General features: G+C 53.4%; 1 protein-coding gene and 1 non-coding gene across 2 annotated transcripts; one reads left to right on the top strand and one right to left on the bottom strand.

The window, feature by feature from the left end:
• The first annotated feature begins 7,623 nt into the window (after window positions 1–7,623).
• On the top strand, window positions 7,624–8,805 carry LOC115384529 (transmembrane protein 200B-like). The gene is given in 2 exon segments (XM_030086806.1): window positions 7,624–8,513; window positions 8,515–8,805. Coding segments are annotated over 2 exon segments (1,134 nt in total). The 5' UTR covers window positions 7,624–7,670.
• Window positions 8,806–25,440: 16,635 nt separating this feature from the next.
• On the bottom strand, window positions 25,441–25,514 carry trnai-aau (transfer RNA isoleucine (anticodon AAU)). Its single transcript has one exon. It is a non-coding gene; the product is annotated as a tRNA-Ile (tRNA).
• Window positions 25,515–27,728: the final 2,214 nt, after the last annotated feature.

Genomic DNA, 27,728 nt, shown 5'->3' with positions numbered 1-27,728 from the left:
GGCGCAGTGTGAAGCGGCTCGGCTCGACTCGACTCAGCTCGGCTCGGCTCGGCTCGGCTCGGACCGGAGCGGCGGGGCTGGGCTCCTCAACATGAACCGCGCAGTGCGCGCGGCTCCGCGGAGGACCGTCTCTCTTCCCGGTGCGCCGGAGCGGACCGAGCGGAACATCTGGAGCTCCGTGACTCAGGACCGTCGACTGGATCCCGCCGCAGGCAAGTTCTGCGAAGTGCGGGGCTGCACGCGCACTGCGGGGCTGAGAGGGGCCGTGCGGGGGACCGGCCCCGCACGGCCCCGCGGGGGGGCTCCGTGCTGCAGACCTGCGCTCCGGCTGCACGACTGTGTGTGTGTGTGTGTGTGTGTGTGTGTGTGTGAGAGAGAGAGAGAGAGAGAGAGAGAGAGAGAACTGACTGCGTGATTTCATGCATGACTGCAGCAGGTCCATGTCTGTCTGGACCCCCCCCACCCCCCCCACACACACACACACCGCTATTCTTTCTGCGTCTTTGTGTTCTTCTCGACCTTGTTGATCTCTGTGAGGCAGAGACATGATGAAGGAGCTGCTGCTGCTGCTCCTCCTCCTCCTCCTCCTCCTCCTCCTCTTCCTCCTCCTCCTCCTCCTCGGCTCCACTTGTAGCTTCAGCTCAGCAGCAGTCCCCCTGGAGGACCCGGTCCGGTCCCTGTTTCAGCAGGTCTCCTGCTGACAGCAGGCTGGTTTTCTGAAGGACTCGGTTCCTCACTAAAACGGCTGAAACCGAGAGTGAAACCCCCGTTGAACCTGTTTTTGTGCCTGATTTCAACTGTTTTGCTCCTTTTAAGCTTTTTTTGCTGATAATTTTGAAATGTTAGCAGTTTTAACAGTTTTACCTCTTTGTAAGCAGTTTGACTTACTTTTTCCAGCCACAGTTAATTTTTTTTTTTTCAGATATTGTAGACATTTTGGGTTTTTAAGCCATTCCATAATTTTTTCCCTCCTTTTCTTGTGATTTTAGCAATTTTCCAAATTTTACTTGAGCCTTTTTTTAATCTGTTTTGAACCAAGAGTGATGAATCATCTTGTGAAGTATTGCGGTTTGTCACTATGATAAAAATAATGTGAATATTGATTCACATCTCGTGTGGTGAAAGCTTGATGGAGCCGCTAACAGAGGGACTACAGAGCCACATGTGGCTCCAGAGCCGCAGGTTGAACACCCCCGGGCTGAAGGACATAATCTGAAGCTTCGCACTCAGAACGAGTTTCCTTTTATGTAAAATGAACCGATGGAGAGCCGGGTTCCCTTCATTTCCAGGTGGAACGTGGGTTGTGGCTCCACAGGGATTTAGATCAGGGCTGTGGATTGTTGATGAATGACCTCAGAGAGAGAACGTCGAGAACGCCATCTGCTGTGACCGGGTGAGGTCTGGATCACAGCTGGATCCCCAGTGAGATCCGGCTCACTGGGGATCCAGCGGGTCAGATCACAGCTGGATTTCCAGTGAGGTGGTCATGGTTCTGGGGAACAGTGACCCCTCCATGGCCCACTCTCTCTGCTGGTTTGTGTGATAATAGAGGTGCGCCGACATCAAACTGCTCCCTCGAATAAATCTCCACAGACCCATGAATATTTGATGTGTGTTTAATCTGCAGAACACCAGCATGATTCCACCAGTCGGAGCAAAAAGCTCTGAAAAAGGATAATTTAGGAAGAGGCTCTGTGCTCCAGCTCAGAACGTACTTCCAGTTTCTTCAGTTAGGTAAAAACAGCTTCCGTTCCACTTCCTGCTCCGTTCATGACTGGCGATTTGAATCCACATCAACACATGACCGCTGTCTGGATGTAGCGGCTCTGCTGCGAGCTCCTCCCTGGTGATGTAGCTCCTCCCCCTTTCTCTAAGGGAGCGCCCAGATCATTTCAGCCGCTTGTATCCGGGATCTTGTCCTTTCGGTCATGACCATAGGCGAGGGTGGGGACGTAGATTGACCGGTAACTCGAGAACTTTGCCTTTCGGCTCAGCTCCTTCTTCACCCTGACGGACCGATACGACTGCAGACGCTGCACCGATCCGCCTGTCAATCTCACCTCCACCCTTCCTCCACCCGAGAACAAGACCCCAAGATACTTAAACTCCTCCACCTGAGCCAGAGTCTCTCCACCAACCCGGAGAGGACAGACCACCTTCTCCTGGTCGAGGACCATGGTCTCGGATTTGGAGGTGCTGATCCTCATCCCTATCGCTTCACACTCAGCTTCAAACCGCCCCAGTGCATGATGGTCCAGGTTGGATGGAGCCAACAGGACAGCATCATCTGCAAAAAGCAGAGATGAAATCCTGTGGTCCCCAAACCTGACCTCCTCAGGCTCCTGGTCCCCAAACCGGACCCCCTCCGGCTCCTGGCTGCACCTAGAAATTCTGTCCATAAAAATGATGAACAGAGCCGGTGACAAAGGGCAGCCCTGCTGGAGTCCAACAAGCACCGGGAACAGGTCTGACTTACTGCCGGCAATGTGGACCAGGCTCATACTCTGGTCATACAGAGACCAGACGTCCCTTTACAAGGGGCCCCGGACTCCGTATTCCCAAAGCACCCCCCACAAGACACCACGAGGGACGCCCTTGAATGCCTTGAGTGGTTAGCACTCTTGCCTCACAGCGAGAAGGTCACGGGTTCCATCCTCAGACCGTGCGGACCTTTCTGTGTGGAGTGTGCATGTTCCTCCCCGTGTCTGGATGGGTTTCCTCCGGGATCTCCGGTTTCCCCCATCAACCGATAACATGCATGCTAGGTCAATGACAAGTAAAGTACCTTACCTTACCCTACCTTACCTTACCTTCGCCAAGTGCACAGAACACGTGGACTGGTTGGCGAACTCCCACGAACCCTCAAGCACCCTATGGAGTATCTAGAGCTGGTCCAGGGTTCCACAAGCAGGACGAAAACCGTGTTTTTCCTCCTGGATCCGAAGTTCGACTATCTGTGTGTCCGAGGACCAGGTCGCCAGGCCCCCTGCCCTCGGCTGCCACCCAATCCACACTGCACCCGGCCCCCACGATTCCCTCGGTTGGTGGTGGGTCCACTGGAGGTCAGGCCCATGTCATCCCTTTGGGCTGAGCCTGGCCTGGCCCCGTGGGCAGTGCCCCAGCCCCCAGGCGCTCACATACGAGCCCCAATCCAGGCCTGGCTCCAGGATGGGGTCCCGGTTGTGCCACACCAGGTGACGTCACGGTCCTTATTATGGCTCTTTTCACTGGAATTTTGAACTGGTCTCAGTCTAGCCCGTCACCAGCACCTGTTGGCCAGGGGAGACCCTAGCAGGGGCATCAAACCCCCGACGACAGAGCTCCTGGGACCATGCGAGGGCTCAAACTCCCCACCGGGTTTAGGTGGCAGGTCGGGGGCAGCGACTGACTTCCTACCTTAAAAAAAAAAAGTTTCTGCATCGAAGTTAGAATTATTCTGAGACTCAATCTGTTCAAACTTCAGTCTTAAAATAACGTCAACCTAGAGACACAGTTCGCTCCTGGTCTTTCCTCTCTTCTGTCTCTTTTCTGGTTTTTGGCTTAAGAAGATCTTAAACATTAAGGCCTGATTCACACATCCGCGGTCACTGCGCGGCGCGGCGCTGGAGCGGCGTGTTCAGGCGTCCCTTTCTCACAGCGCGGTCTGCGTGAGCGGGTTGTCCGCGGCAACGGGCTGCTAGTGTAATATGTTTGAAGTAATTCCAGAGGCGTTTTGGGAGCGAAACGATGTTTATTCCCAAGAGCAGCATCCAGAAACGTGCATCAGCATCGGCAGTCAAAAACACACAACACAATGCGGCTTCCGTAGCTCCGGCATAGACTTATCGACGCTTGACACCGGGTGGTCACAAAGCTCGCGACGCTCGCGACGCTCTTGATGCACGTCAGTTAATTGGCGCGCAGGAGGCTGATTTCTGTTTCCAGCTATGGCGGATCGCATCAGGAGAGCGGCTTGGCTTTATTTGTTAAATAAAGCTAGACCGCGTCGTCGTCGGAAAAGTCGCTATTGGCTGCTCTGCTCCTCTCTGCTCTGCCTGCGGCGGGGGGCGCTGCTGAGACTGACCGCTTGTGAGCGCTTTGGGACGGGGGAGGGGCTCACGCAGCACCCGCTGCTCATTGACGACAGCAGCGAGACGTCCTGTCACGTCTCCAGAGCACCAGAGAAGGTTGCTAGATTTGTCGCTAGTTGCTTTTGACAAAAAAACGTCACCAAGAGGCTTTGGAAAGTCGCCAGATTTAGCGAGAAAGTCGTCAAGTTAGCAACACTGGCTGGCCCGCATCGGTGCTCGGATCACTCGTAGTGACGTAGCACCGGAGAGATCGTCAGATATAGATCTCTAGATATGTGTATCTAGACACGCGCTCCTCTCAACTGCGCCGAATAGTAAATTCAAACGGAACATATATCTGCATATGTGACTACTAGGCCGTGTCTTCATTGTTTTCAATGGAACCCGCTCCAAGCCGCGGAAAAACAGACGGAGCAGAACCCTGGAAGCCTCTGGTGAGACGGTCTGTGGCAGACATGAGCTCAATACATGCATAGAAAGCCTGGTTGACACACGATGTGTGTTTATGCCGTTGGTTTCAACGGGACGCGGCGCACAGCGCAGAAAAATAGACTTGATTTCTATTTAGAAGCCGCTGCGCGGATTTGAACGGGCCACGCGCGTGCAGTGTGAAAGGACTGATCTGTTTGCATGCAGTTCTGACTTTTCCGCGCAGACACCGTGCAAACCCGGACAGATCCGCCGCACAGCCGCGTGTGTGTGAATGAGGCCTAACAGTGAAGAGTAAAGGTAGAGAGAGCTTAGTGGTTACAGAAGACCTTTGATCGGAGGAAAGTGTGATTTCAAAAATGACTGAAGGAAAAACAGGCTAAATGGTTACAACCACAAATTGTTCGAAAGATGCAAAAGCAGCAAGAATAATGGAGGCAAGACAGAACATGTGAAATGACTCCAAACTTTTTGTATCTTGAATTTTGTCTTTAATGCTTGCAGACCTGTTTCTGCTCATGTAGCCTGAACCTGAATGAGTATCATGAATATTGGCTGGGGAGCGTGGGCGCTTGAAGACATGTCTGGGAGGAGTGTGGACATGAGGACGATGTGAGCCTGGTCTGAGCAGACCGAGCGACGCTCTGCAGCCGGACATCTGCCTGAACAGCCCGGAGTGTGGCAGCGTCTGGAGCTGCTGCTCCAAGCCTCTTTGTTTACGAGCGTGTGCAACGCAGGAACGCAGGAACGCAGGAACGCAGGAACGCAGGAACGCAGAACTGGTGTTTGTACCTGGTTGGCTTTACGAGCTCCCAGCAGCCCTGGAAGCTCTGCAGCAGCCTGACTCCAACAAACCACCGAAGTGGAGGAAGACCAGTCCGTGGTAAAGAACTCCTGACTAATGGCTGACCGCAGTGTTTCCCGGCAGCCACGTGTGTGTGTGTGTGTGTGTGTATGTGTGTGTGTGTGTGTGTGTGTGTGTGTGTGTGCGCGTTATGATGAGCATTTGAACAGTGCGTCTGCAGCAGGCTCACAGCCTCTGCAGCTACATTTCTGTCACCCTGAGCGGTGAGGTGAGGCTGAGGTTCATGGACAACAGGATGTGAGCGACGCTGCCCTACCTGCTGCTCTGCCTGTTGCTCTACCTGCTGCTCTACCTGCTGCTCTACCTGCTGCTCTACCTGCTGCTCGACCTGTTGCTCTACCTGCTGCTCTACCTGTTGCTCTACCTGCTGCTCTACCTGTTGCTCTACCTGTTGCTCTACCTGCTGCTCTACCTGTTGCTCTACCTGCTGCTCTACCTGTTGCTCTACCTGTTGCTCTACCTGCTGCTCTACCTGTTGCTCTACCTGCTGCTCTACCTGTTGCTCTACCTGCTGCTCTACCTGTTGCTCTACCTGTTGCTCTACCTGCTGCTCTACCTGTTGCTCTACCTGTTGCTCTACCTGCTGCTCTACCTGCTGCTCTACCTGTTGCTCTACCTGTTGCTCTACCTGCTGCTCTACCTGTTGCTCTACCTGCTGCTCTACCTGTTGCTCTACCTGTTGCTCTACCTGCTGCTCTACCTGCTGCTCTACCTGTTGCTCTACCTGCTGCTCTGCCTGTTGCTCTACCTGTTGCTCTACCTGCTGCTCTACCTGCTGCTCTACCTGCTGCTCTACCTGTTGCTCTACCTGCTGCTCTACCTGCTGCTCTACCTGCTGCTCTGCTCTACCTGCTGCTCTACCTGCTGCTCTACCTGCTGCTCTACCTGCTGCTCTACCTGCTGCTCTACCTGTTGCTCTATCTGCTGCTCTACCTGTTGCTCTACCTGTTGCTCTACATGTTGCTCTACCTGTTGCTCTACCTGTTGCTCTACATGTTGCTCTACCTGCTGCTCTGCTTTACCTGCTGCTCTACCTGCTGATCTACCTGCTGCTCTACCTGCTGCTCTATCTGCTGCTCTACCTGTTGCTCTACCTGTTGCTCTACCTGTTGCTCTACCTGCTGCTCTACCCGCTGCTCTACCCGCTGCTCTACCTGCTGCTCTACCTGCTGCTCTACCTGCTGCTCTACCTGCTGCTCTACCTGTTGCTCTACCTGCTGCTCTACCTGCTGCTCTACCCGCTGCTCTACCTGCTGCTCTACCTGTTGCTCTACCTGCTGCTCTACCTGTTGCTCTACCTGTTGCTCTACCTGTTGCTCTACCTGCTGCTCTACCTGCTGCTCTACCTGCTGCTCTACCTGCTGCTCTACCTGCTGCTCTACCTGTTGCTCTACCTGCTGCTCTACCTGTTGCTCTACCTGTTGCTCTACCTGTTGCTCTACCTGCTGCTCTACCTGCTGCTCTACCCGCTGCTCTGCCTGAGATTGTCACACTGTGGCATGCGGATCAGCTGGAGGAGAGTCAGAGTTAGACACATTAATTCAGAAAGTCTTTCTTATGTAAATAACACAAAAGGTCAAAACCAACATATTACGCAACATGAAAGTATTATTTACAATAAATACAAAGTTTTGTTTATTTTTGTCTGGATATGTTAACCTGCTGCACCTGATTCATGAGCTGTGTACATACCTGAGAGAGGAGGAGGAGGAGGAGGAGGAGTGATGAAGCTGCTGCCTGGTCCAGGAATGAATGCTCCTCATAGCAGGAGGAAATATGGAGACGTCAACATGGAGATCAGCTGGAGACCTGCAGGCGTCCCAGAGACTGACTGGAGTCAGGACACACGAGACGCAGCAGAGACTCAGCAAGACTGATCTGACAGACTGTCACTGCAGAGGTTTCTGCTGGACAAACCGTCCCCGTCCCTGTCCCTGTCCCCGTCCCCGTCCCTGTCCCTGTCCCTGTCCCCATCCCTGTCCCTGTCCCTGTCCCTGTCCCTGTCCCTGTCCCCGTCCCCATCCCCGTCCCCGTCCCCGTCCCCGTCCACATCCCCGTCCCCGTCCCTGTCCCCGTCCCCGTCCCCGTCCCTGTCCCTGTCCCTGTCCCTGTCCCTGTCCCCGTCCCCGTCCCCGTCCCTGTCCCTGTCCCTGTCCCTGTCCCTGTCCCCGTCCCCATCCCCGTCCCCTTCCCCGTCCCTGTCCCCGTCCCGTCCCCGTCCCTGTCCTAACCTGTGCTCTGTCGTCCCTCCGGCAGGTCTCTGACAGAATGGAGCCAGGATTCGAAGGCCGGGACTGATCGGTGCCATGAAGACCAAGAAGTCCCGAGGAGTGGCGCCGTCGTCGCCTTCCCGCCCGCGAAAGTCTCGCTTCACCCTACGGGGGCGGAGGAAGAAGGCCGGGGCGATCCGGGGCAAGCTGCGGGTGCGCTCGCTGCCCGGGGCCTTCCTGGTGCTGGGGGCGGCGGTGGTGGTGGTGGGCACGGCGCTGGCGGTGGCGGGGTACTGGCCCTACCGGCTGTCCAGGGCGTCCGTGCTGAGGCCGGCGGAGGGGGAGGGGCTCTCCGAGGCCCGGGCTCCCGGGTGGAGCTTCGGGGCCAAGGGGCTGCTGTCCACCGCCGGCCTCGTGCACAGCGAGCGCATGAAGCTGCTGGGGCCCGTCATCATGGGGGTGGGGCTCTTCATCCTCATCTGTGCCAACACGGTTCTGTACGAGAACCGGGACCGGGAGACCCAGATGCTGCTGGCGCAGATGCGCAGCGTGATGTGCTCGGTGTCCGCCGCCGTGCCCTCGGCCGACCTCAAGGAGGCGGCGGTGGCCAACTCCATGGCCAGGCACTACCAGTGGGTGAGCAGCCTGCCCGCCGCCCACCTCAACATCCTGTGCGTCCAGCAGCTGGCCAGCTCCGAGCCGCTGCTGCGGACCGGGCCCCCCGCGGAGCCGGGGGACCGGGGGGCCACGCTCCAGACCGAAGCCCTGCACCACCCGGAGTCCCGGCGGCCCCCGTCACCGCGCTCCTCCCGCTCCGACTCCCGCAACTCCAGCCCGACGGGGGGCGGGGCCAGCCCTCCGGACGGCCCCCGCCTCCAGCTCAACGTCCGCCTGGTGTCCGCCAGCTCCATGTCCACCCTGGGGCTGGACGAGGCCGACGGCCCCCGCCCCCCAGCCCCGGCGCTGCCACAGCATGAGCCACAGGACTAACCCCTACCGCGCCCCGGCGGCGGCGGCGGCGGCCGGCGGTGGCTCGCAGGTCTGCATCAGCATCCCGGGGCAGGTTCCGGAGCCGGCCGGGGAGCCCACGCGGCAGAGCTGGCCCCGGCTGGACCCGGCCGGGGGCCGGCGCTACCTGAAACTGGAGAACAAGGAGGACTCGGTGGACAGGCTGCTGGAGCAGCAGTGCTCTCACTGGGACCGCAGCTTCGGCTCCGGGCCCTTCCAGTGAGCAGCCAGGACGTTTGTGGATTCGAACCTCTGACCCCTGAAGAGTGGCTCCATTTGGTGGTTCTGACGGCGTGTCGGCGCCGTGCGGAGTCCAGAATGCCGAGCGTCCCTGCTCCGTCTCCCCGGAGCCCAGCAGCCCCCAGAATGCCTCCTGCTGCAGGACGGCTCGGCAGCAGAGTGAGAAACCACTTTAATCACAGCAGGACGGCTTTGGCTGTTCCCAGAATGCTGCGTGCATGACCCAGAAGACTGGGTGGAGGAAGAGACGGTGCAGCAGGGCCCAGGAGGGTTTTCACTGTGCAACAGATCTGAACCAAACTACCTGGACCGCTGAGCCCGTCCAGCGCTGACGGCTCTTCACTGGTGCAACCAGAATAACAACCGGGATCCTCCGCCCAGGTGGAGTCCTCCTTCCAGTCCCTCTGCCTCCGCCCGGGTGGAGTCCTCCTTCCAGTCCCTCTGCCTCCGCCTGGGTGGAGTCCTCCTTCCAGTCCCTCTGCCTCCGCCCGGGTGGAGTCCTCCTTCCAGTCCCTCTGCCTCCGCCCGGGTGGAGTCCTCCTTCCAGTCCCTCTGCCTCCGCCCGGGTGGAGTCCTCCTTCCAGTCCCTCCGCCCGGGTGGAGTCCTCCTTCCAGTCCCTCTGCCTCCGCCCGGGTGGAGTCCTCCTTCCAGTCCCTCCGCCCGGGTGGAGTCCTCCTTCCAGTCCCTCTGCCTCCGCCCGGGTGGAGTCCTCCTTCCAGTCCCTCTGCCTCCGCCCGGGTGGAGTCCTCCTTCCAGTCCCTCTGCCTCCGTCCGGGTGGAGTCCTCCTAAAGCGATGCATGGCGGTGATGTGCAGTGTGTTACTTCCTTGTACCAGTGCAGAGGAGTGTCAGGTGTGCAGAACAGTGACGGTTTATCGCGGTCTGGGTTCCTCCATCACTTTGAGAGTGTGTGTCTCCAGCAGGCAGGATGCAGTGAGCTCTTCACCGAACCGTCTGACCTCTGACCTCTGACAGGAAGCACATTCAAACGTAATTCCAACTCAGCCGGGCCGTCAGCGGCGAGGGTACAGGAACAGGAAGCCTCGTTACGGCGAGGGGGTGGAGGGGGTGGGGTGGGTGGGGCCGGGTTTGGGAGAAAGAGGAAGTCCTGATGGAAAGGAGCAGGTAGAGGTCTAAAATCTGAACAGTGGAATCAGAACGCCCATTGGATCTGGTGATTCATCCTGTCACACTTCCAGATGGCAGAACACTGAATACACGCTGGAAACAGGGCCTGAAGGTGACGGAACCTTGCGGTGTGACCTCTGACCTGGTTCAGGCAGGTTACTGTGGTGAAGCATCCGCTGGAGAAAAAGAAAAGAAATTCATGTGAAAAGTCCATGTAGGTTTGTTTGGCTACTGATCCGGACTCTGAGGAGTGAAGTGTTGTGAGGAGCAGGAGGGCTGATGGAGGCTGAAGAGCCGGTCCGGTCCGGGCCGGTCCGCTGCTGGGTTGGAGTTACTGACACAGAAGCATGTAAACCTCAGCTGTGTTTTTCTTCAGAGTGTGTGTGTGTGTGTTTGATATTTTGGTATTTTACATTGTGATAACTTTAGGTTTGCATACTTTATCTGTAAGGGTCACAAGAAAAACCAAACGTGAATCCAAAGAGTGAGAAATCACTTGAAGGACGTAACTTCTATCAGCCAGAGCGGCGGAGGTTCCCTCTGGAGCCTCGTTTCCACTGCGCCTCCTCTGCTGGTTCTTCATGGTACGGGTCGGGTTTGACTAAAGTTGTGGATAGAACCCAAAGACCGGTCCGCAACCCAGACCACTTCTGGGTTTTCCTCCATTGAGGTTCCAGGCGCTCCAGTACGGGTTTCACAGGGAGGAGCTACAACACTGCCCTCTGCTGGTTGGTAGTACCGAGCCTCACTGGACACTGTGGTTGGTTCGACTCCACACAGTCGGACGCTCCTCTGCTGTTCTGCAGAGGAATGTCTGGAACCGTGCTTGTTCTGGAGGAGAACGTTCTCCAAGGTGGAACCCAGAGATTCCAGGCTCACGGCTTCACTTTGGGCTGAGCAGAGCTGCTGAGGAGCGACTGGAGCGCCATGTTTACCATGGCATTCTGACACCGTGGACCTCCTCCCAACCTGCCTGCATCCCGGCTGACTGCCGTGGAGCCGTGCTGTAGGCGGACCGGACTGTTCAGAACCAACCTGAACCGTGCCGTACCACTGCAAATGGCGCTGTGGAAACGAGGCTATAAGTTGCCTCTAAAGTTCCCTATAAAGTTCCCTCTAAAATGACCAATAGCGGCAGCAACAGCTGGGAAGTCTTGCTGGAAAAGTGACCTTGTGGAGCTCTGCAGGTCTTTTCTCCGTTGGTTCTTCAAATCCAGTGCAGGTTCTGCAGGTGTAAACAGAAAGAGTCCAGAAAAACAAAACGTCCCCCAGAGAACATATCACCAGCTTTAGAACGTCCACACAGCACATTTATGCAACTTTCATTTGTCTCCTGTGAACAGAAAACCAAAGAAACTGTGATTTGTGGGAAGAGTCACTGTATGCAGATGATGGTTTGGTGTCTCAGCGTCTGAATGCTGCCGTGTCACAGAAAGCAGTGATGACGGTGCCAGCGCTGGTTTTTCAGGGCTTCGTGTGATGTTGAAGTAGCTTTTCTCCATTCCACGGTTCCTGCTGTCGTCTTTACATCAGAGCCCAGTCAACATGCATGTTGACTTCCTGTTGGAGTGTCACAAGAACCAAAATCTAAAGAGCTGCCCTGAGAGCCACGCTGGCTTTGATAAAAGCCCAGCGATGACTTGAATCCTCACAGTCATGTCAGCGTTCCACTTCCTCTTCTCTGAGTCTTATGTTCTTGATCCTTCTGCATATTACGGAGTTAAAAATTTATATTTTATAGAAAGATATTCATGAACAAAATGTGTCATTGACTGAGAAGAGCTGAAGACAAACACCAGCAACCCACATCTCACAAAGGTCAAAGGTGGTGAAGAGAACTCCAGCAGCTGCTCTCTGTGACTCAGGAGGAGCTATCAGACTGAAACATCATCTGGAGGGTGATTCCAGGCTGGGTGCTACTGAGGTTGGTTCTGGTTCCAGCTCTAATCCCTCCACTGCCGGTAACTGATGGGAACTGACAGTAACTGCCGGTAGCTCTGCAAACAGTACTGACTCTTCACTCAACTGAGCTTTGTAGCTACTGTACAGATGATGGACTATTATAGAAGACTGTCTTCACATGTTTGCACTTTCTGATCCATATGTGCTTCCATGAGGGTTTCCTGGTCACACTTCCTTTAAACAGTTTCTTTTAAATGCAAAACCATGATGCAAAAATGGAATCAATGGTTCAAATACTCTGGAATGTAGCTGTGACTAATTCTACATCTGTTAACACCGTTTAAGAACTCCACTGACCTGCCTACCCACCTGTCTGCCTGCCCACCTACCCCTTCACCTCCTTACCAACCTACCCACCCACCTACCCCCTACCTGCTTACCCACCTATCTACCCACCTACCCCTTCACCTCTCTTTCTACCTACCTACCTACCTACCTACCTACGTACCTACCTACCTACCTACCACCTACCCAACTGTCTGCCTGCTCATCCACCCCTTCACCTCCCGAGCAACCTACCCACCCTGCTACCCACCTACCCCTTCATCAACCTACCTACCAGCCTTCCTATCCACCTTCCCCCTACTAGCCTACCTACCTACCCCTTAACCTTCCTACCCACCCACTCACCCACCTACCCCCCATCCACCTACCCCTTCATCTCCCTCCCTCCCTCCCTCCCTCCCTACCTACCTACCTACCTACCACCTCCCCGCCTACCCAACTGTCTGCCTTCTCATCTGCCCCTTCACCTCCCTACCAACCTACCAACCTACCAACCTACCCACCTACCTGCCTACCTGCCCACCCCCTACCCGCCTACCCCCTACCCGCCTACCCCTCTACCTACCGATCTAACCGCGGTGTTGCCCCGGGCTGCCCTGCTGGTGTTTCTTGCCTCGGCCTCCATGTGGGGCTGATCAGACGCTACATGAGTCCCTCCTCCAGATGTTTCCTTACCTCATTATTTCACATTAAAAGATCCTGTTTTCTTTAAAGATGGTCGAACCAGCAGTGAGAGAGAGGAAGTGTCTCTGAGTGTTCCGTGATGCCCCCCACCCCCCCCTCCCCCTCCCCCCGGTCTCCTCTTGCCTGCGTCCTTTCAGACTCCAGTATTTATGAGGGGGCTCCTCCACCCACACAGTGCAGTGAGGTTATCAGTGTAGCAGCTTCTGGCTGGGAATGAATCCTGGTCCCCAGACCCCCCCGGGCCCCCCAGACCCCCTGGGCCCCCCCGGGCTCCCCGGCTCGGACCCCCCTGCACTCGGACTCTGCGTTCTTCTTGTGTGTGCCGCCCTGCCTGTTCTGTATGCCATGTGTGACTCCTGTTCCTGATGTAAACAGAGCAATACGAGCGCTGTGACGGTGGCCTCTGAATTAAACATTGCAAAGGAAAGCCGCTGTGCTGTCGTCTCTTCACGCTCCCAGCCTGACGCCTCCTGCAGTATATAATCACCTCTCCACGCGCCGGGCTGAGAGCAGCCGGGCTGACACACTCTTCATCACCTGCCGGATGGAAATGAGGAGGAGGGGCGGGGAGATGGAGTGCCGAAGGGAATTCCCCCGGAGGAATTCATCCTATGTTCCTGTGAGGAAGCGTGCTGCCTGCAGCCTCCCTTCATGCACACACACTCAGGCTGCTGGACGTGGAAGTGTTGTGCAAATCACTGTTTCTGTGCGTGTATAGAAAAAAGATGTGATTTGAGCGAGCGTTGCTAAACTCGTGTTGAGGCTCCAGCTGGAGTTTGTTGGGTGTGAAGTGGTGAATTGGTCTCTCCGGGTCGCAGAGGTCCTGGTTAGTGTCACGGTGGCGTCTGCAGGATGAGGTAAGAGCAGGATCGCTCCCAACACGCCGCCGGATGTTTCCTCAGTATCAGGACGTTATGCAAACACTGCCAAGTGTGTGTCTGTGTGTGTGTGTGTGTGTGTGTGTGTGTGTGTGTGTGTGAGTGACAGTGTACATTACGCAGTGCAGAGATCAACCTGTGAACCGTCACTGACCTGCTCGTCACAGTTATTAGCTTGCCGTCTGTGTGTTGAACCACGGAGGAGCCGTGAACATTAAAAAGACGCACACTGCTAAAAAAGGTTCTAAATTCACTGAGACGAGCTGTTCAAGGTAGGAACATTTTGTTTTCATGATTGCATAATTAAAGACATGAAGCCAAGCCTGCTGGCTTTCGTCGTCCCTCTGTGCTTCCACGGCGAGGAATCGCTTTCCTGCGACTTGGATCGAAGCCGATCATTGCAAATATAAATCGAATATGAATCCAGCTTCAGATTTCACACTCTAATCTGTTGGAGGGAGGAATACGTGCCCTGGAGTCAACTTTCTGAGCATTTCAGAACTTCGGGAGGAACCAAGGGTTGGCATATCGGTGTGAATACTGATGATGATGAGAAGTGAGGAAGACACTTCAGGACGCACTGCTTCACCTGCAGCTGAGGTGACAATAAAGCTATCCTGATCCTGAGAGGATTACCAACTGAAGCACACAGAAGAAAGCATGTTTGAACTTTTCTCCACTAAGCTGTAAGAGGAACCAGGAAAGCATCAGACCAGCTTTAGTGTTCCAAACTCTACCTGATAAGGCCTTGTGTTTATCTCTAATAGGAGTTTATTTAGTTGTCTTTCATGAGATCGATGGAGAGTTCCAGACAAAACCAAACTACCACCCAGCTGGAAAAGCTTCCTGCAACACAACCACAAGACAGCTCCTCAGGTCCTCTCTTCAGGTTCCAGTCCTTCAGCTGTCAAGAAGCTGACTGCAGAATCTTCACACATGCTGTTCATGCAGACGATCAACAGATGAAGTCATGTGACACACATGTTCTTTTTGTTGCAGCAAACTTCTGCTCTTCAGGATGAAGACTTGAAAGTGATTTGGGCTGAGTTTGGTCAGGACTGTCAGTTCATGATCTGGTGGTGAATCCTGAAAATTCCAGTGGTACGTTGTTCATTCACACCTTCGCTGACTGATGTTGTTTCAGCTTTTCATGGTAAAGACAGGAAAACGGTATGGTGAGCATGAGAGGTTTATCCTGAACCGAGTCCAGTTATTCCAACACACTGCCTGCATGCAGGCCAGGAAAGAGTCTACAAACTGGAGTGAGGCTGCAAGAGCAACAGCAAGTCATTTCCCAACTCAATCAGTTTCTTTCACATTGTTTTTAAATCTCAAAATCAAAGTAGCATTACCCTGTACATCGGCAAAGTGTAATCCCCATCATATCATCAAGATATTCAATCATTTTTGATTTTCTCAATGCAGAATTGGATTTTCTCACACTCAAAAACATATATGTTGACATACAGACCATCAAAATTCAATGAAGCAGTTCAAACAGTTAAAAACTGCTTTGCATGGTAGCCATCTTGAAAAATGGTGGCCATTTTTTTTATTTTAAGTGGATGCCTTACTTTTCTGAGCGAGTAGGTTCTGAAGCACTTGTGAACCAAATCGTGTGCTTGTATGACCAAGTGAAAGATAGTCTGCTCCAGCCGAGAGAAAAACACCCACATAAGAAGAACCCCCCTTGCTCGCATCTGAAGGAGGATCAGAGTTCAGCAATGCCAAATATTTCTCTGCCTCAGGGTAAACGTGACTGGGACGTGATCAGGAATGGTAACTGGTGAATGAGCTTCTCCTGTTTTCTCCTGCTGCGTCTGAGGAAACCTCCTCTACCAAGTGAGCCACAGCAGACACAGCCATGGTGGCGCCAGGCATCGGAGTCCTTTTGAACCTTGAACACACTTCAAGAGCTCAGACAGCCTCAATGCAAGAAGGATTTCTTCCACTCTTTCATGTTCATTACTCTGTTTTGGACAGCCGAGTTAATCCTAATAATAAGTCGTCAGTATTCATGCTGCGAGACCCCTGAGAGACCGTCCACAAATCTTCCAGAGCACGCTGTTATTCAGCATCACGGAGGCCGATGTTCACCAGCAAATCCTCCCATTTGCTGAAACTCATAATGTCCAATGATCAGACTGGAATATTTTCCAATGGGTCTGTGAGAAATACACTGCTGATGAGACAAAACCAGGCTGAGACGCTTCCAGAAGACCAGGACACAAGGAGAGTCATTCTGCTGCTGATTTCATGAACTCTGTGTTAATGCTGCAGCCAGGAGACTCTGGTGTAGAGTAAATGAGGAGGAAAAGACTGAGACTGGTGGAGGGCTGTTGTTGGTGGAGCACCACCCACCCTTCCTGAGTGCTTCACACACATTTACTGCTGGACAGTACACCGGCACAGCTGGGTGGGGATGGACACTGGGTTGCCCTACTTGCTCAGACTGACTCCGGCTCCATGAACATCCAGCTCTTCACCCAGGACTCCAGACACAGAGACCGCTCTCCGTGACGTCTACGCTCACTGCTGGCCATGTGGAGGGTGGGGGAGCAGGCCCTGGGGGCCACATGGGGGCCGGGTGGCCAAAACGTCCACACCAAGCTGATTTTCAGCCACCCTGGCTCCTGCCACACCTTGTTTGTGGGTGGTGCTCCTGGTGGAGGCAGCTGGAGCGTAGGCCGCTTGAAGCATCCAGACGGCCGTGGCTGGTCACCTGCCTGGACTCCCTTCTTCAGAGGCTGGGACTGAATGTCCCGTCACTGCAGGCTCTAGTAACCCACTCCTTTGTCTTGGTGGTTGTCTCAAGGACAAACGGGTCCCAGTCAGTTTTGAGGTGCTTTAATGTCCTGGAGGGGCGTCTGTCTTCTTGTCTTCCGGGTTTGGTGTGGGACAGGAGCCTTTCACTGGTGTGTATAACAGTGTTTGTAAGGAATGACGGACTTGCCGTTGGACAGGGAGCTTCAGACCTCGTGGGTCGGTCCCCTCTCAGCTGTCAGTCCTGGAAGAAACACTCCTCTCATGAGGCGGAGACGAGTGGAGACGGGACTAATGATCTATTGATCCAACAGCCACAGCCTCGCCCCAAGCACCAGGAGCCTCAAGGGGGCGGCGGGTCACAGCTCCACACCATAAAGAAACAAACATTAAGAGAGAACTCTCAGAATCAAAGCTCCCTGGCGATCGGCTTGGGCTGGCCGACGGTGCAAATCCTCAGTTCTGTCTTTGTTTGAACGAGAGTCGGACATAAATGAACACTGCTGCTCTGAACACACATGAGGTCAGAGCCGAGGGCCGTGGGATCAGAAATTCAACCGACAGACACAGAGCCGACTGAAAACAAAGTCTGAGCTTCGCCGGAGGATCTCTGTGCGTCTGGTTTTGGCGTTCGGTGACATTTCGCTGATCGGGGCTCTTTCCAGACTCCATTCTTCTCAGCAGAGAAGTCTGCCGAGGTCCTCGGTGTCTCTGTCCCCGTTAAGCCGACGAGCCCGAATCCGTCCTGCTGATCAGCAGCTCCTGATAACGTGTCTGGGCTGCGTCTGCAGCCTCTTCCTCTGGAGCGCTGTGGAGGTTTTGGTCTTCCAGATCAATAATGTGGGAAAGTCTCCGAGGAGCTGTTTGTTCCAGCTCTCAGAGATGATGCTGTGTGCCGCGCTTGAATAATCTCTCTCCCAGGACTCCGCTGGCACCGATCTGAGCGAGAGGCTTTTTCCTCTCCAACCAGTGTGTGTGTGTGTGTGTGTGTGTGTGTGTGTGTGTGTGTGTGTTTTCTCTCACCAGCAATGCAACACAACTCATGAAAAAGCTGTCAGGAGTCTAATGCTGAATTACTGAGGCTGTCTGTGCTGATCCTCCTGCTGCTAATCTCAGGGACCAGAGGAGTTTTCCTCTGCAGCGTCACAGAGCTGAACGCCGTCTCTCACAGCTCCCAACACTCCGCCTGATCTACATTATGAAGTGCTGTCCTGCCTTCAAACGTTTGGTGAGGTGTTGACCTTGGTTCTGGATCGTGTACGCTGAAACACTCACTGACCCGGGAGCCAGTTCTGCTAAACTCCGAGCTGCAGCTCCGAAACTCGCCTCTTTCACGTCGTGAAACTCTTTTCTCTGCAGCTAGCATAACTTTCATGGAGAAAATGTTGTGCAATCGGAGCTTCAGCGTTAGAGGAAAACCGGTGGGTTCTTCTGTCCTGGACGAGTGGAAACAGAGACGGAGGAGGGAGAGTGAGGGCCACAACCCCGGGTGGGACTCCGTCCTCTCGGTGCACCGTGTGGATCCGTCATCGGGTCTTTCTGAATGAGAATCGGTCAGAAAATCTCCTTTCAGTGGCAGAACTGAAAGACGAGGTGGTCAGAAGCTCTTCAGCCTCCTGAAGACTAAAGAATGACTAAATGTCATGAAGTTTGCTTTCCTCAGATTCAGTGATAAGGTTTGAATGATCTTCGTCAACCTCCTCTTCATCACCAGTGTTGCAGGTGTGCTCTCCCACCTGGATCAGATGATCTCCGCAGAAGCAGGACATGCCGGGTGAGTCCAGAGCCGAGGAGTCCCCAGCCTCTGCTGAACGCTATGTGTGAGGACAGTTTGGCGGCTCTGCAGGAGTCCGGAGATCAGCGGCGCCCAGAGCTGCTCCGATGGGAGCCCAGCTGTCACTTCTCATTGGCCTGAGAGCGACGGGGCTTTGACTTCCTGTCTACTTCTGATCCGTCACCGTCCTGCGGGGTGTTACGGAACAAAGCGTCAGACGTGACGAGCCGCTGGCTCAGCGAGAGTCAGAGTCCGGTACCTTCAAGTGTCTGCTGTGCCCGGTAACTCGGCCGATCGGCTGGACCGGGATCTGGAGAAGGGCAGAGGGTTCAGCCTCCAGGCTGACCAGCAGTTAGTACATCCATCCGTCCATCCATCCGTCCATCCATCCATCCATCCATCCATCCATCCATTTTCCACCACTTGTGGGGGCAGCAGTCTACATAAGTCATGATGCCCAGACTTCCTGTCCCCAGACTCTTCATCCAGCTCTTCCTGGAGGATCCCAAGGCGTTCCCAGGCCAACCGAGAGACATAGTCTCTCCAGAGTGTCCTGGGTCTTCCCCGGGGTCTCCTTCCGGTGGGACATGCCCAGAACTCCTCCCCAGGAGGCGTCCTAAAGAGGAGCTGAGCCTCCTCACTGCTCCTCTGGATGTGGAGGAGTAGCGGCTCTACTCCGAGCTCCTCCCTGGTGACGTAGCTCCTCACCCTGTCTGTAAGGGAGTATAGCCCCCCCCCCAGCGGAGCTGTTACCCCGTTTCCCCCAGACGCGACGCAAATTTTTCACGTGATGAGGTTACATACAAAGTCAATGTAATGACGCGATTGTCGCTCAATCTTGAGCAGCGCGCGTCGAGCAGCGAGCGTCGAGCAGGGAGCGACGAGCGGTGAGCGTTTCCAGCAAAAATTCACACGCCGGGAGACACGTGCTGCCACCCGCCACCGCTCCCCGCCCGACAATCGCCGCCCACCGCTTCATCACTCATCGCTCGAGTTGAAATAATTGAACTTTTCAAGCGAACTGGAGCCAGGACAGCCTATCAGCGTGGACGTCTTCATGGACGTGCTGACAGAGGGCTGGCAGGGCTCCGCCCACGCAAAGCAGTTGTTGGCATGATGCCAAGGGGAGCGGCGAGCGGTGAGCGGTGAGCGGCGTGCGAGACCTCATTTGTTCTCTGCTTCTGGTGGAAACACAGCGTCAGCCTGAAGCAGCGCTGGAACCGGCCGTCACCCTGGCCTCGGTCCTGCAGAAGACGGTGGAACTCACCGAGCTCATACCGCCTCCGCAGCATGCATCCAGAAGTGGCGGCGGCGGCAGTGCCTCGCCCGCAGCCGACACTGACTTCCTCATGCCAAACACAGAGCAGCCATGGTGGTGGGCGGAGCCATCTTTATTCTTTATTTGTAAAAGCTCTTTCATTTCCATAAAAACAACGCAAAGTGCTGAACAGGAAAAACAGTCATAAAAACAAAAAAGAGCAAAAACCGCACCATCGATCAGTATGCATGCGCACACACACACACACACACACACACACACACACACACACACACACACACACACACACACACACACACACACACAGACAGCCGGGTGCCCACAGGACTGTGGGACAGACATCAGGAGAATCCTGCCCACTGCTGCTGTGCAGGAGACGGTGATGAGGAGGCCGTCACTTTTCTGCAGGATGTTTTATTTTGCATATCAGCGATAAAACTCGTGCGATTTCATGTGTTGTGCGAATGCAGTCGTGTTCAACGTGTCCGGTGGAAACACGGCGTTAGTTTACATCTGAAAGGATCTGAAAGTTCCTCTCAGAAGATCTCCGGACGCCGCTGGCCCTGAGGGCTGAGGAGGATGGAAGGAGCTGACAGCTCTTGGTGCAGATAAAGGTTCAGCTGGATTAGCCGGTAGCGGAGGCGATGGACGGTCTGCCGCTGCGATTGGCCGACACCCAGGCTTCACGGCCCTCCTGACGGGGTAACACCGGTCCATCCTTCCCCAGCAGGCCGTATGTTCAGGAGCGCTGGACTCAGTGCTTTAAAGCCTCAAATGTTCATTCTGTCTGTCAGACGAAAGGCCAAGCGGCTGCATGGCTCCGTGTGAGAGTCAAACCCGGTGGGCTCATCATTAATAAATCACCGCGCAGCTTCACGGTAAAGAGCCGTCTGCCGAGCCGAGCTCTCCGGTAAGCCCTGACAGAGGGAGGCGCTCTCCGTGGTTCCAGCTGATCCAGCATGTCTGCTGTGACGGAGGGAGATTCTGACTTCTGTAAGACTCCACTCCGGGCTGGAGGGGAAGGGGGAGGAGGGTGGGGGGAGTCAGCCCTTCAACTTGTCAAACATGAAAGTGAAGCCGGAGTCTTCGTCGGCCTGCCCGTCCTCCTGTCCTCCCTGACGCCGTCTTGCATAAGCCTCTCTGTAGAGCCGGGATAATGTGAAGGGATTTATTTATCAAGGGTATCAGGATCGCTGCAGCAGCGGCGGCCCCCCGGGGGGCGGGGCCCAGCGGAGGAGATGGAGTCGGTGCTAACGAGGTCCTGAACCGCCTCGGCCTCGGGCCTCATGTGGACCAGAGGATCTGCAGGACGGCAGGACTGCAGTTTGCATGTTTTCTAGATTGTTTAGCTTTATGTGGGATTTTCTGTTTTCTCTCCCTCTGATTTGCTCCTTCCAGCCAGAGGACACTCCTCCTGCCATGTGATTGGCTTCCTAAACAAAGGGGCGGGGCTGGTCCACATTGGTGAACAGTGATTGGCTGCGGGGTTCTGAAGGACACTGAAAGACAGGAGACACAAACACATGAAACCGATGGAACAGTCTGAAAACAGACTCTGGCTCAGAATTCACTCTGGAGTTTCACACACTGAACTGTGAATTATTCACAATTCCAGAGATTTCCTCAGCGTTTTCCTTCTTATTCAGTGATTCAGCAGTCACCAGGAACAGCCTCACTTCTCTCTGCTCTGCTGAGATCTCAGTGAACCATAACTCATGTTTGATCACACATTCTGTCCAGGTAAGAAGAGCAGGTGAACCCTGGTCTGACAGGGGATGGCGCGATGCGTTCAGGGTCAGATCCACACTTCAGTCGACCTCCAGTCCACTAACCCACTGCGAGAAGCACCTGCCCTTCAGCGACCGCAGGTTTATTCAACAAAACCGCCACAGAGGAGCAAATCCACCAGGAATTCAATCTGCACTACAGAGAGACGCCGTCGTCGTCTGAAGCTGAACAACCCGACACACACCTGGAGGAGTGTTTCAATACAAGCTGAAAGACAACGGCTGGATATCGTCTGAAAACTGGACATTTCCACAAAGTAACGCGATCCAGCATCGTCAGCTTAAATGAAGGGATACTTTACTCCTTTACCTCCGGTTTCACTGAGGAGAAGTCCGGCTGTCGCCTCACAGTTTGACAAGATGGAGCAGATTTCAAGCATTCCTGTCATAAGATAAACTGCCAACAAACTGCACACTGGCGTCTGAAGCCAGAGCTTAAACCTCCAGAATCACGGAGGAGCTCCTGAGCCGACCTCCACAGAGGTCAGCAGCCCTCCGCTCTGCTCGGACAGGCGAGATCTGAGCCCGAACCGCAGACCCTCAGCCGTCAGACTCAGACTCATGTGCTCTTCCCTCTTTTCTCTCGTGTCAAAGGTCAGACTGACGAGGCTGCTCCAGGGCGAGCCGCGGCTCCAGGAAAACCATCAGCGTGCTGAAGAGCAGCGGTGAGGCAGTTCGCTTTTTCCAAACTCGCGACTGAACAACTGTCGGTTCGGTGCTCAGTCCAGATTGGGGTTCGATGTCTTGCTCAAAGACACTTTAACACGTGGACAGCAAGGGATTTGACCCAACAACCCTCTGGTTGAGAGGCAGCCCACTCTACTAACAGCTGTACCCCCCGGGTGGCGGTCTCTGTCTGCAGCTGTTCAGTCCTCCTGCTGTGGGGGGCAGTGTCACCAGGAGCAGGACGCCAGACCAGCCAATCAGGATCCAGAGGAGCTGTAAACACGGCCACGGCGCTGTGGACGCTTCTGTCTCACGCTGGGACGTCAAACTCCGTCTCCTGCATCTACAAACAGAGAGACGGGGTCTTTCCAAACCTCCAGCGGGGGTTTTGGGCATTCGTCAGTCACATGGCGGCGCGTGTCAACACGCCGCCATGTGACTGAGTGTAAATGTTTCTCCACTGTGTTCCTGCCCTCCGGCTGAACCGGCAGGAAGTCCGACCACAGCCGCCATCTGTCTTCTCCCTCTCCTCCCTGTTTCGGCTACAGCCTACAGGTTCTGTGGATGTGGTCTGGATCTGCCTCACCGTTCAGCAAAAACTGAAATCCCCTCTTTTCTCAGCCTCTGCAGACTCTGCAGCCGCTGAGAGAAGAAAAATGAAAGTGCTGAGGAGAGGAAGCCTGGGCGTCATCAGCCGCTGCAGGCTGCAGATATTCAGCTTACTGCTGCGGACTGATGAGTTACGCTAATGCTCGCCTCCGACTACTCTGCCGGCACATCGGCACCAGTGTGGTCGGGCTTTTCAGAACATTCCTTCCCGTTCCGAGCCGTACGGCGGCTAACAGGTGACCGCAGACCGACCTCCGCTCAGTGACCGGGTGGAACAGGAGCAGCAGGGCAGCTGGAGTCTGGAGCTGTGTCCTTGCAGATTCGTGTTCTCTCCTCAAACCTGATTGTTCCCGTCACAGATAAACAAACCGACACATCTCCTCTCTTGTTGCAGCAAATGTGATGAAAAGCATTTTTGTGAATCTGTTTCAGTGTTTCACTGTTTCTGCTCTACAGATCACAGATCTGAGATCAGTGCAAGAAAACCCTGAGTTCAGCCTGTAAGACGGAGCTGGACTGAGAGGAGGCAGGACGGGTAAGAGAGGGTCTGCAGGGGGCAGGAAGGGGGCAGGAAGGGGGTCTGGAGGGGGCATGAGGGGGGCAAGACAGGTACGAAGGGCCTCTTAATTGTTTCTGAGGACAGTGGGACTGGAGCCTGGTCAGCCGAGCCGTCCAGCGGTGCTCTCAGAGGTACACCACACAGATCGTCTGCTGGTATTTTTAGCTGCTGTGTAACAACAGAAACAACATGGCAGCTGCGCCTCTGGCTAACTGCCTCCTCACATTCTTCTAACAGACTTTTTAATGATGATGGTTTGAGTCAGCTATGATCAGTCTTAGATAAAGAGCCAGATCAAAGAATGCAGAGAAATCCTAAAATATCATCTATAAAGAAGAAGACGGTGGAATTATTCCAAAGTATTTAAGTTAATTAGCTGGAAGAGAAGAGAGTCTACACACAGGAGCAGAAGAAACCTGATCCACATGCTAATTTTCTCACTTGTGCTTCCGATTTATCCTTGCTTCGCTATTGCAAGTCCTGAAGAAAATGAGTCCTAAAACATGTGATATAATGAGCTGTGAAATGAAATGGAGTGTGTGACCGGTGGAGCCTCGTTCCAGGCCCGAGGGGAGGAAGGCAGGAGGGAGCAGCCTCACTCTGAACACACTCTGCTGAACACACAGTTTACCGTCTCCCAGCAACCCCGGCGAAAACATGAGCGCTCCCTGTAAGGCTGTAAGGCTCGGTGTGACAACACCACAGGAAACACCACGGGAAGAGGAAGACGGTCCGACCACAGGGCCTGAGGACTCTCATCCATCTTTCAACTTTTTCACTACTCTCATATTGAAACATCAAAATACAGGAGGAATAAAATCTCTTTTCATGTGAAGTTAGTCTGAATCTACCAGTCTTGATTAGTAATGGATATATATATATATATATATATATATATACATATATATATATATATATATATATATATATATATATATATATATATATATATATATATATATATATATATATATATATGTAGGAGATATATGGGAGACGGTAAAAAAAATACATGTATATATGTATATATATATATACTGTATATACATATATATATATATATATATATATATATATATATATATATATATATATATATATATACATATATATATATATGCTGTGCTAGTGCTGTGTTTACATCTACTAGAAGATGTAAACACAGCACTGCTAACTTGCTAACCATCCCCAGCAGAACCATCACTGAGACCAACCAATCAGCTAATATATGCTGGTTGGTTGGCCTCGCATTGACCGTTACTGGCTGAGAGGGCGGCCAGGTCAGTCGGATGAAGGCAGGCCAACCACCACAGTCCGCAGGGTATCAATACCTCGGTCGAAATCGAACCAAGCACGGACCAGCCAACCCACACGAGTCCAGAACCCAGCCATCCTTGGCCAGCAGCTGAAAGGGGGGAAGGGGAGAGTAAACCTCAGGTCGCCCAGTCAGAAGAGGGCATGGCAGAACAGGATGGCAGACATCATGTACAAATACGGGATAGACAGATTTGGAGTCATCACTAAGAACCATGTGAGGCTGAGTAAGTCATCAGGCAGACCCAAGTCTAGGAAGCAGCAAGAACTGGACAAGCTTGTGAAGGAGAGGAGGAAAATGAGAAAACAATGGAAGAAAGCTGCAGAAGAGAAGAAGAGAGGGCTGGAAGCATTGCAGCTGGAGCGAAAACAACAAATGACGAAGTTGCGAAGAGAGAAACAGCACAAAAGGAAGGGTTTCCTCCTGAATCAGAACTGCATTCTGATTGGTTGAGGAGCTGGAGCTGGTCTAGTCCACCGTCCTAGAAGTTCTGACGCTGTCAGAGAATCATTTGAGGCGGCGTCTGGAGCGTTGGACCGTCCATCCGTGAAGCTGTCTCACTGGATCACAGCAGAGCGCAGGAAGACTCAGGGAGCGCCGCCGAGCTGCAGCTGCAGGAAGAGACCAGGCCGGGGGAATCAAACTACCAGAACCCAACCAGCAGCAAGGGACCAGGACTGGAGGAGGACCAGCAGCAAGGGACCAGGACTGGAGGAGGACCAGCAGCAAGGGACCAGGACTGGAGGAGGACCAGCAGCAAGGGACCAGGACTGGAGGAGGACCAGAAAGATTTCTTCTGAAGTGGTGAGGAGGCGTCTCATAAAGAAGAATGATAACTGAAACTCCCCACAACCTGAGAGGAGCTTTCCTGTTAGCACTGAGCCAGAAGACAGTGGGACACACTTCAGGAACTCACCATTCTGCTCTGTGGCCAGTATGGGAGTTGAACCCAGGACCTTGGCGTTATTAGCACCACGCTCTGACCAGCTGAGCTAACTGGCCTGCTGCAGTCAGTTTATCTAAAATGTGTGAGGTAGAAGGTCCACGAGAGCCTGAACCACCAGCCTGGACCCTCAGGCAGCGAGGCTCCTGAACGGTTGCCCCCCTCCTCTCTCTGCCCATCCAGAGACTCTCCCCACTCCTGGACTCTAAAGACCAGAAGTCAGAGACCAGTCTGAACCTTCCCTCTGTGAGCTGCAGAACCTCTGTTACTGTCTGCTTCTCCTCTGTGCCTGCACTGGATTATTTTTGTTATTATATTTTATTCTCTGTCGTCTGCTGATTTCACACTGTGGGGGGTTATAGGACTGAGAGAAGCATGGCATAGAAACATGTCCAGAGTGGGTTAGAACCAGATCCAGGATGGTTAGAACTCGGTCAAAGATTGGATAGAACTCGGTCCAGGGTGCAAAGAATCAGGTCCAGGGTTGTTAGAACCAGACCCAGGGTGGTTTGAACCACGTTCAGGTCCAGGGTGGGTTACAAAAAGATCCAGCGTGGTGAGAACCAGGTCCAGTGTGGAATCGAACCAGGTCTAGGGTCAGTAGAACCAGGTCTAGTGTGGAATCAAACCAGGCCTAGGGTCAGTAGAACCAGGTCCAGTGTGGAATCGAACCAGGCCTAGGGTCAGTAGAACCAGGTCTATTGTGGAATTGAACCAGGTCTAGGGTCAGTAGAACCAGGTCCAGGGTGTTTCGAGCCATAGCCCGGGTGGGTTAGAACCAGACCCAGGGTGTTAGAACGTGGTCGAGAATGGGTCAGAACCTGTTCCAGGTAAAGCAGAACCCTGTGGGAATGACTCTCATACCCCCCTTTCCCACTGAAACTAGCAGCTGTCCAGTGTGGCTCCAGTCGCCTGCAACCCAGAGGGCTAGATAATGGATGAATGGATGGATGGATGAATGCACAGTAGGGCATTCACAGACACGTCGACACGTCGACTCCCGTCGCACAAGTCAGCGTAAATGTGGAGGAGTCGACAAGTCGCAGGTTATTCTCTCTCTCACCCGATCGCCCGACAGCAGCCTTCATCCAGCATGTGATGCGCTCATGTCTATGAAAACATGAAGCACTGCCCAAGAATGTGAGGGAAGACGACCCAGAGTAGGATTACTAAACTGAGTGTGATCTCAGAATATTACAGAAATAAGGATTCGTTTTTTTACCCTTTCTCTTTAGAGGCTGACAAGTTTTTTTTTTTTTTTTTTTTTTTGCGAGTTGAAGTTGGTTTCACAGTGGTGACTATTTGCAGTTCTGGTTTTTAATTTCCATTTATTTCACGTTGAAAGCTGTCGTCTAAGTAATGTTCTGTGAACCATGCAAGCAAGACCAGTATTGAATTATAATTTCGACAGCATTGGGTTTTGATTGTTTTGTTTTTTCTTTCATTAAGACAACAAGCTCTTTTTTTTTCAAACGTGATGCGGACAGCATGATGGCGTCTCGCTGCCGCTGTCTTAAGCTATAATTGCACTTCATGTTGTGTAGTTAAAGCTGGGGTTGGTGATCTTGGAAAACTAGCGTTAGCATGTAGCATCTCCCCAAGGCTCCGCCTAGCTAGCTCCGCCCAGCTCCCACCCCATTGGAGGAGACGCAGAGACGTTCGCGGTGCGCGCGGCACTTCTGCGTGCAGTGCGTTCCTGCCGTAACCTGTCCTCAGCGCTTTGTTTCTTCATTTTTCTTTATTTGCACTACGCCAAGTTATGGCGCACTCAGCGGTAAGTAAAGCCCCAAACATTCTTCTCCGCCGTTCTGCAACGACGCTCCGTCCTTCTACGCGTACTGAACCAGGGTCAGTGCACTTGTACATGTACGCGCACGGGGGGCAGGTCGAACGGCGAAGGGATTTGATTGGTTCAAAAAAAGGTGTCCCCTCAAGACTATTGGTTGCTGTTTTTCCCGTTTTAGTCCTGCTGTAGATAGCGGATATTTTCCAAACTACTTTAAGAACACGCTATGAATTGCTTCCCATCGGGTCATAAAGATCATTTTGACCAGTATTTAAAAAAATGTATCTCATTCAGATCGCCAACCTGAGCTTTAAATTTAAAATTTTTTTTGGGCTCAGCTGTGAGCGTTCCATGCAGGCGCACTGATCCACGCATCCTCGAGAAGCTCTTCCGGCACTCCAGACTGTCTACCTGCTCCTTTATTACAGATTATTTATAAAAAATGAAGCACATACATTGTCAATATATTATCATTTAGTATTAGATT

The sequence above is a fragment of the Salarias fasciatus genome, unplaced genomic scaffold (assembly GCF_902148845.1).
Source record: "Salarias fasciatus unplaced genomic scaffold, fSalaFa1.1, whole genome shotgun sequence".
NCBI lineage: Eukaryota > Metazoa > Chordata > Actinopteri > Blenniiformes > Blenniidae > Salarias > Salarias fasciatus.
The sequence above is the reverse complement of the archived record's forward strand: the minus strand, read 5'-3'. Positions and strand labels throughout refer to the sequence as shown.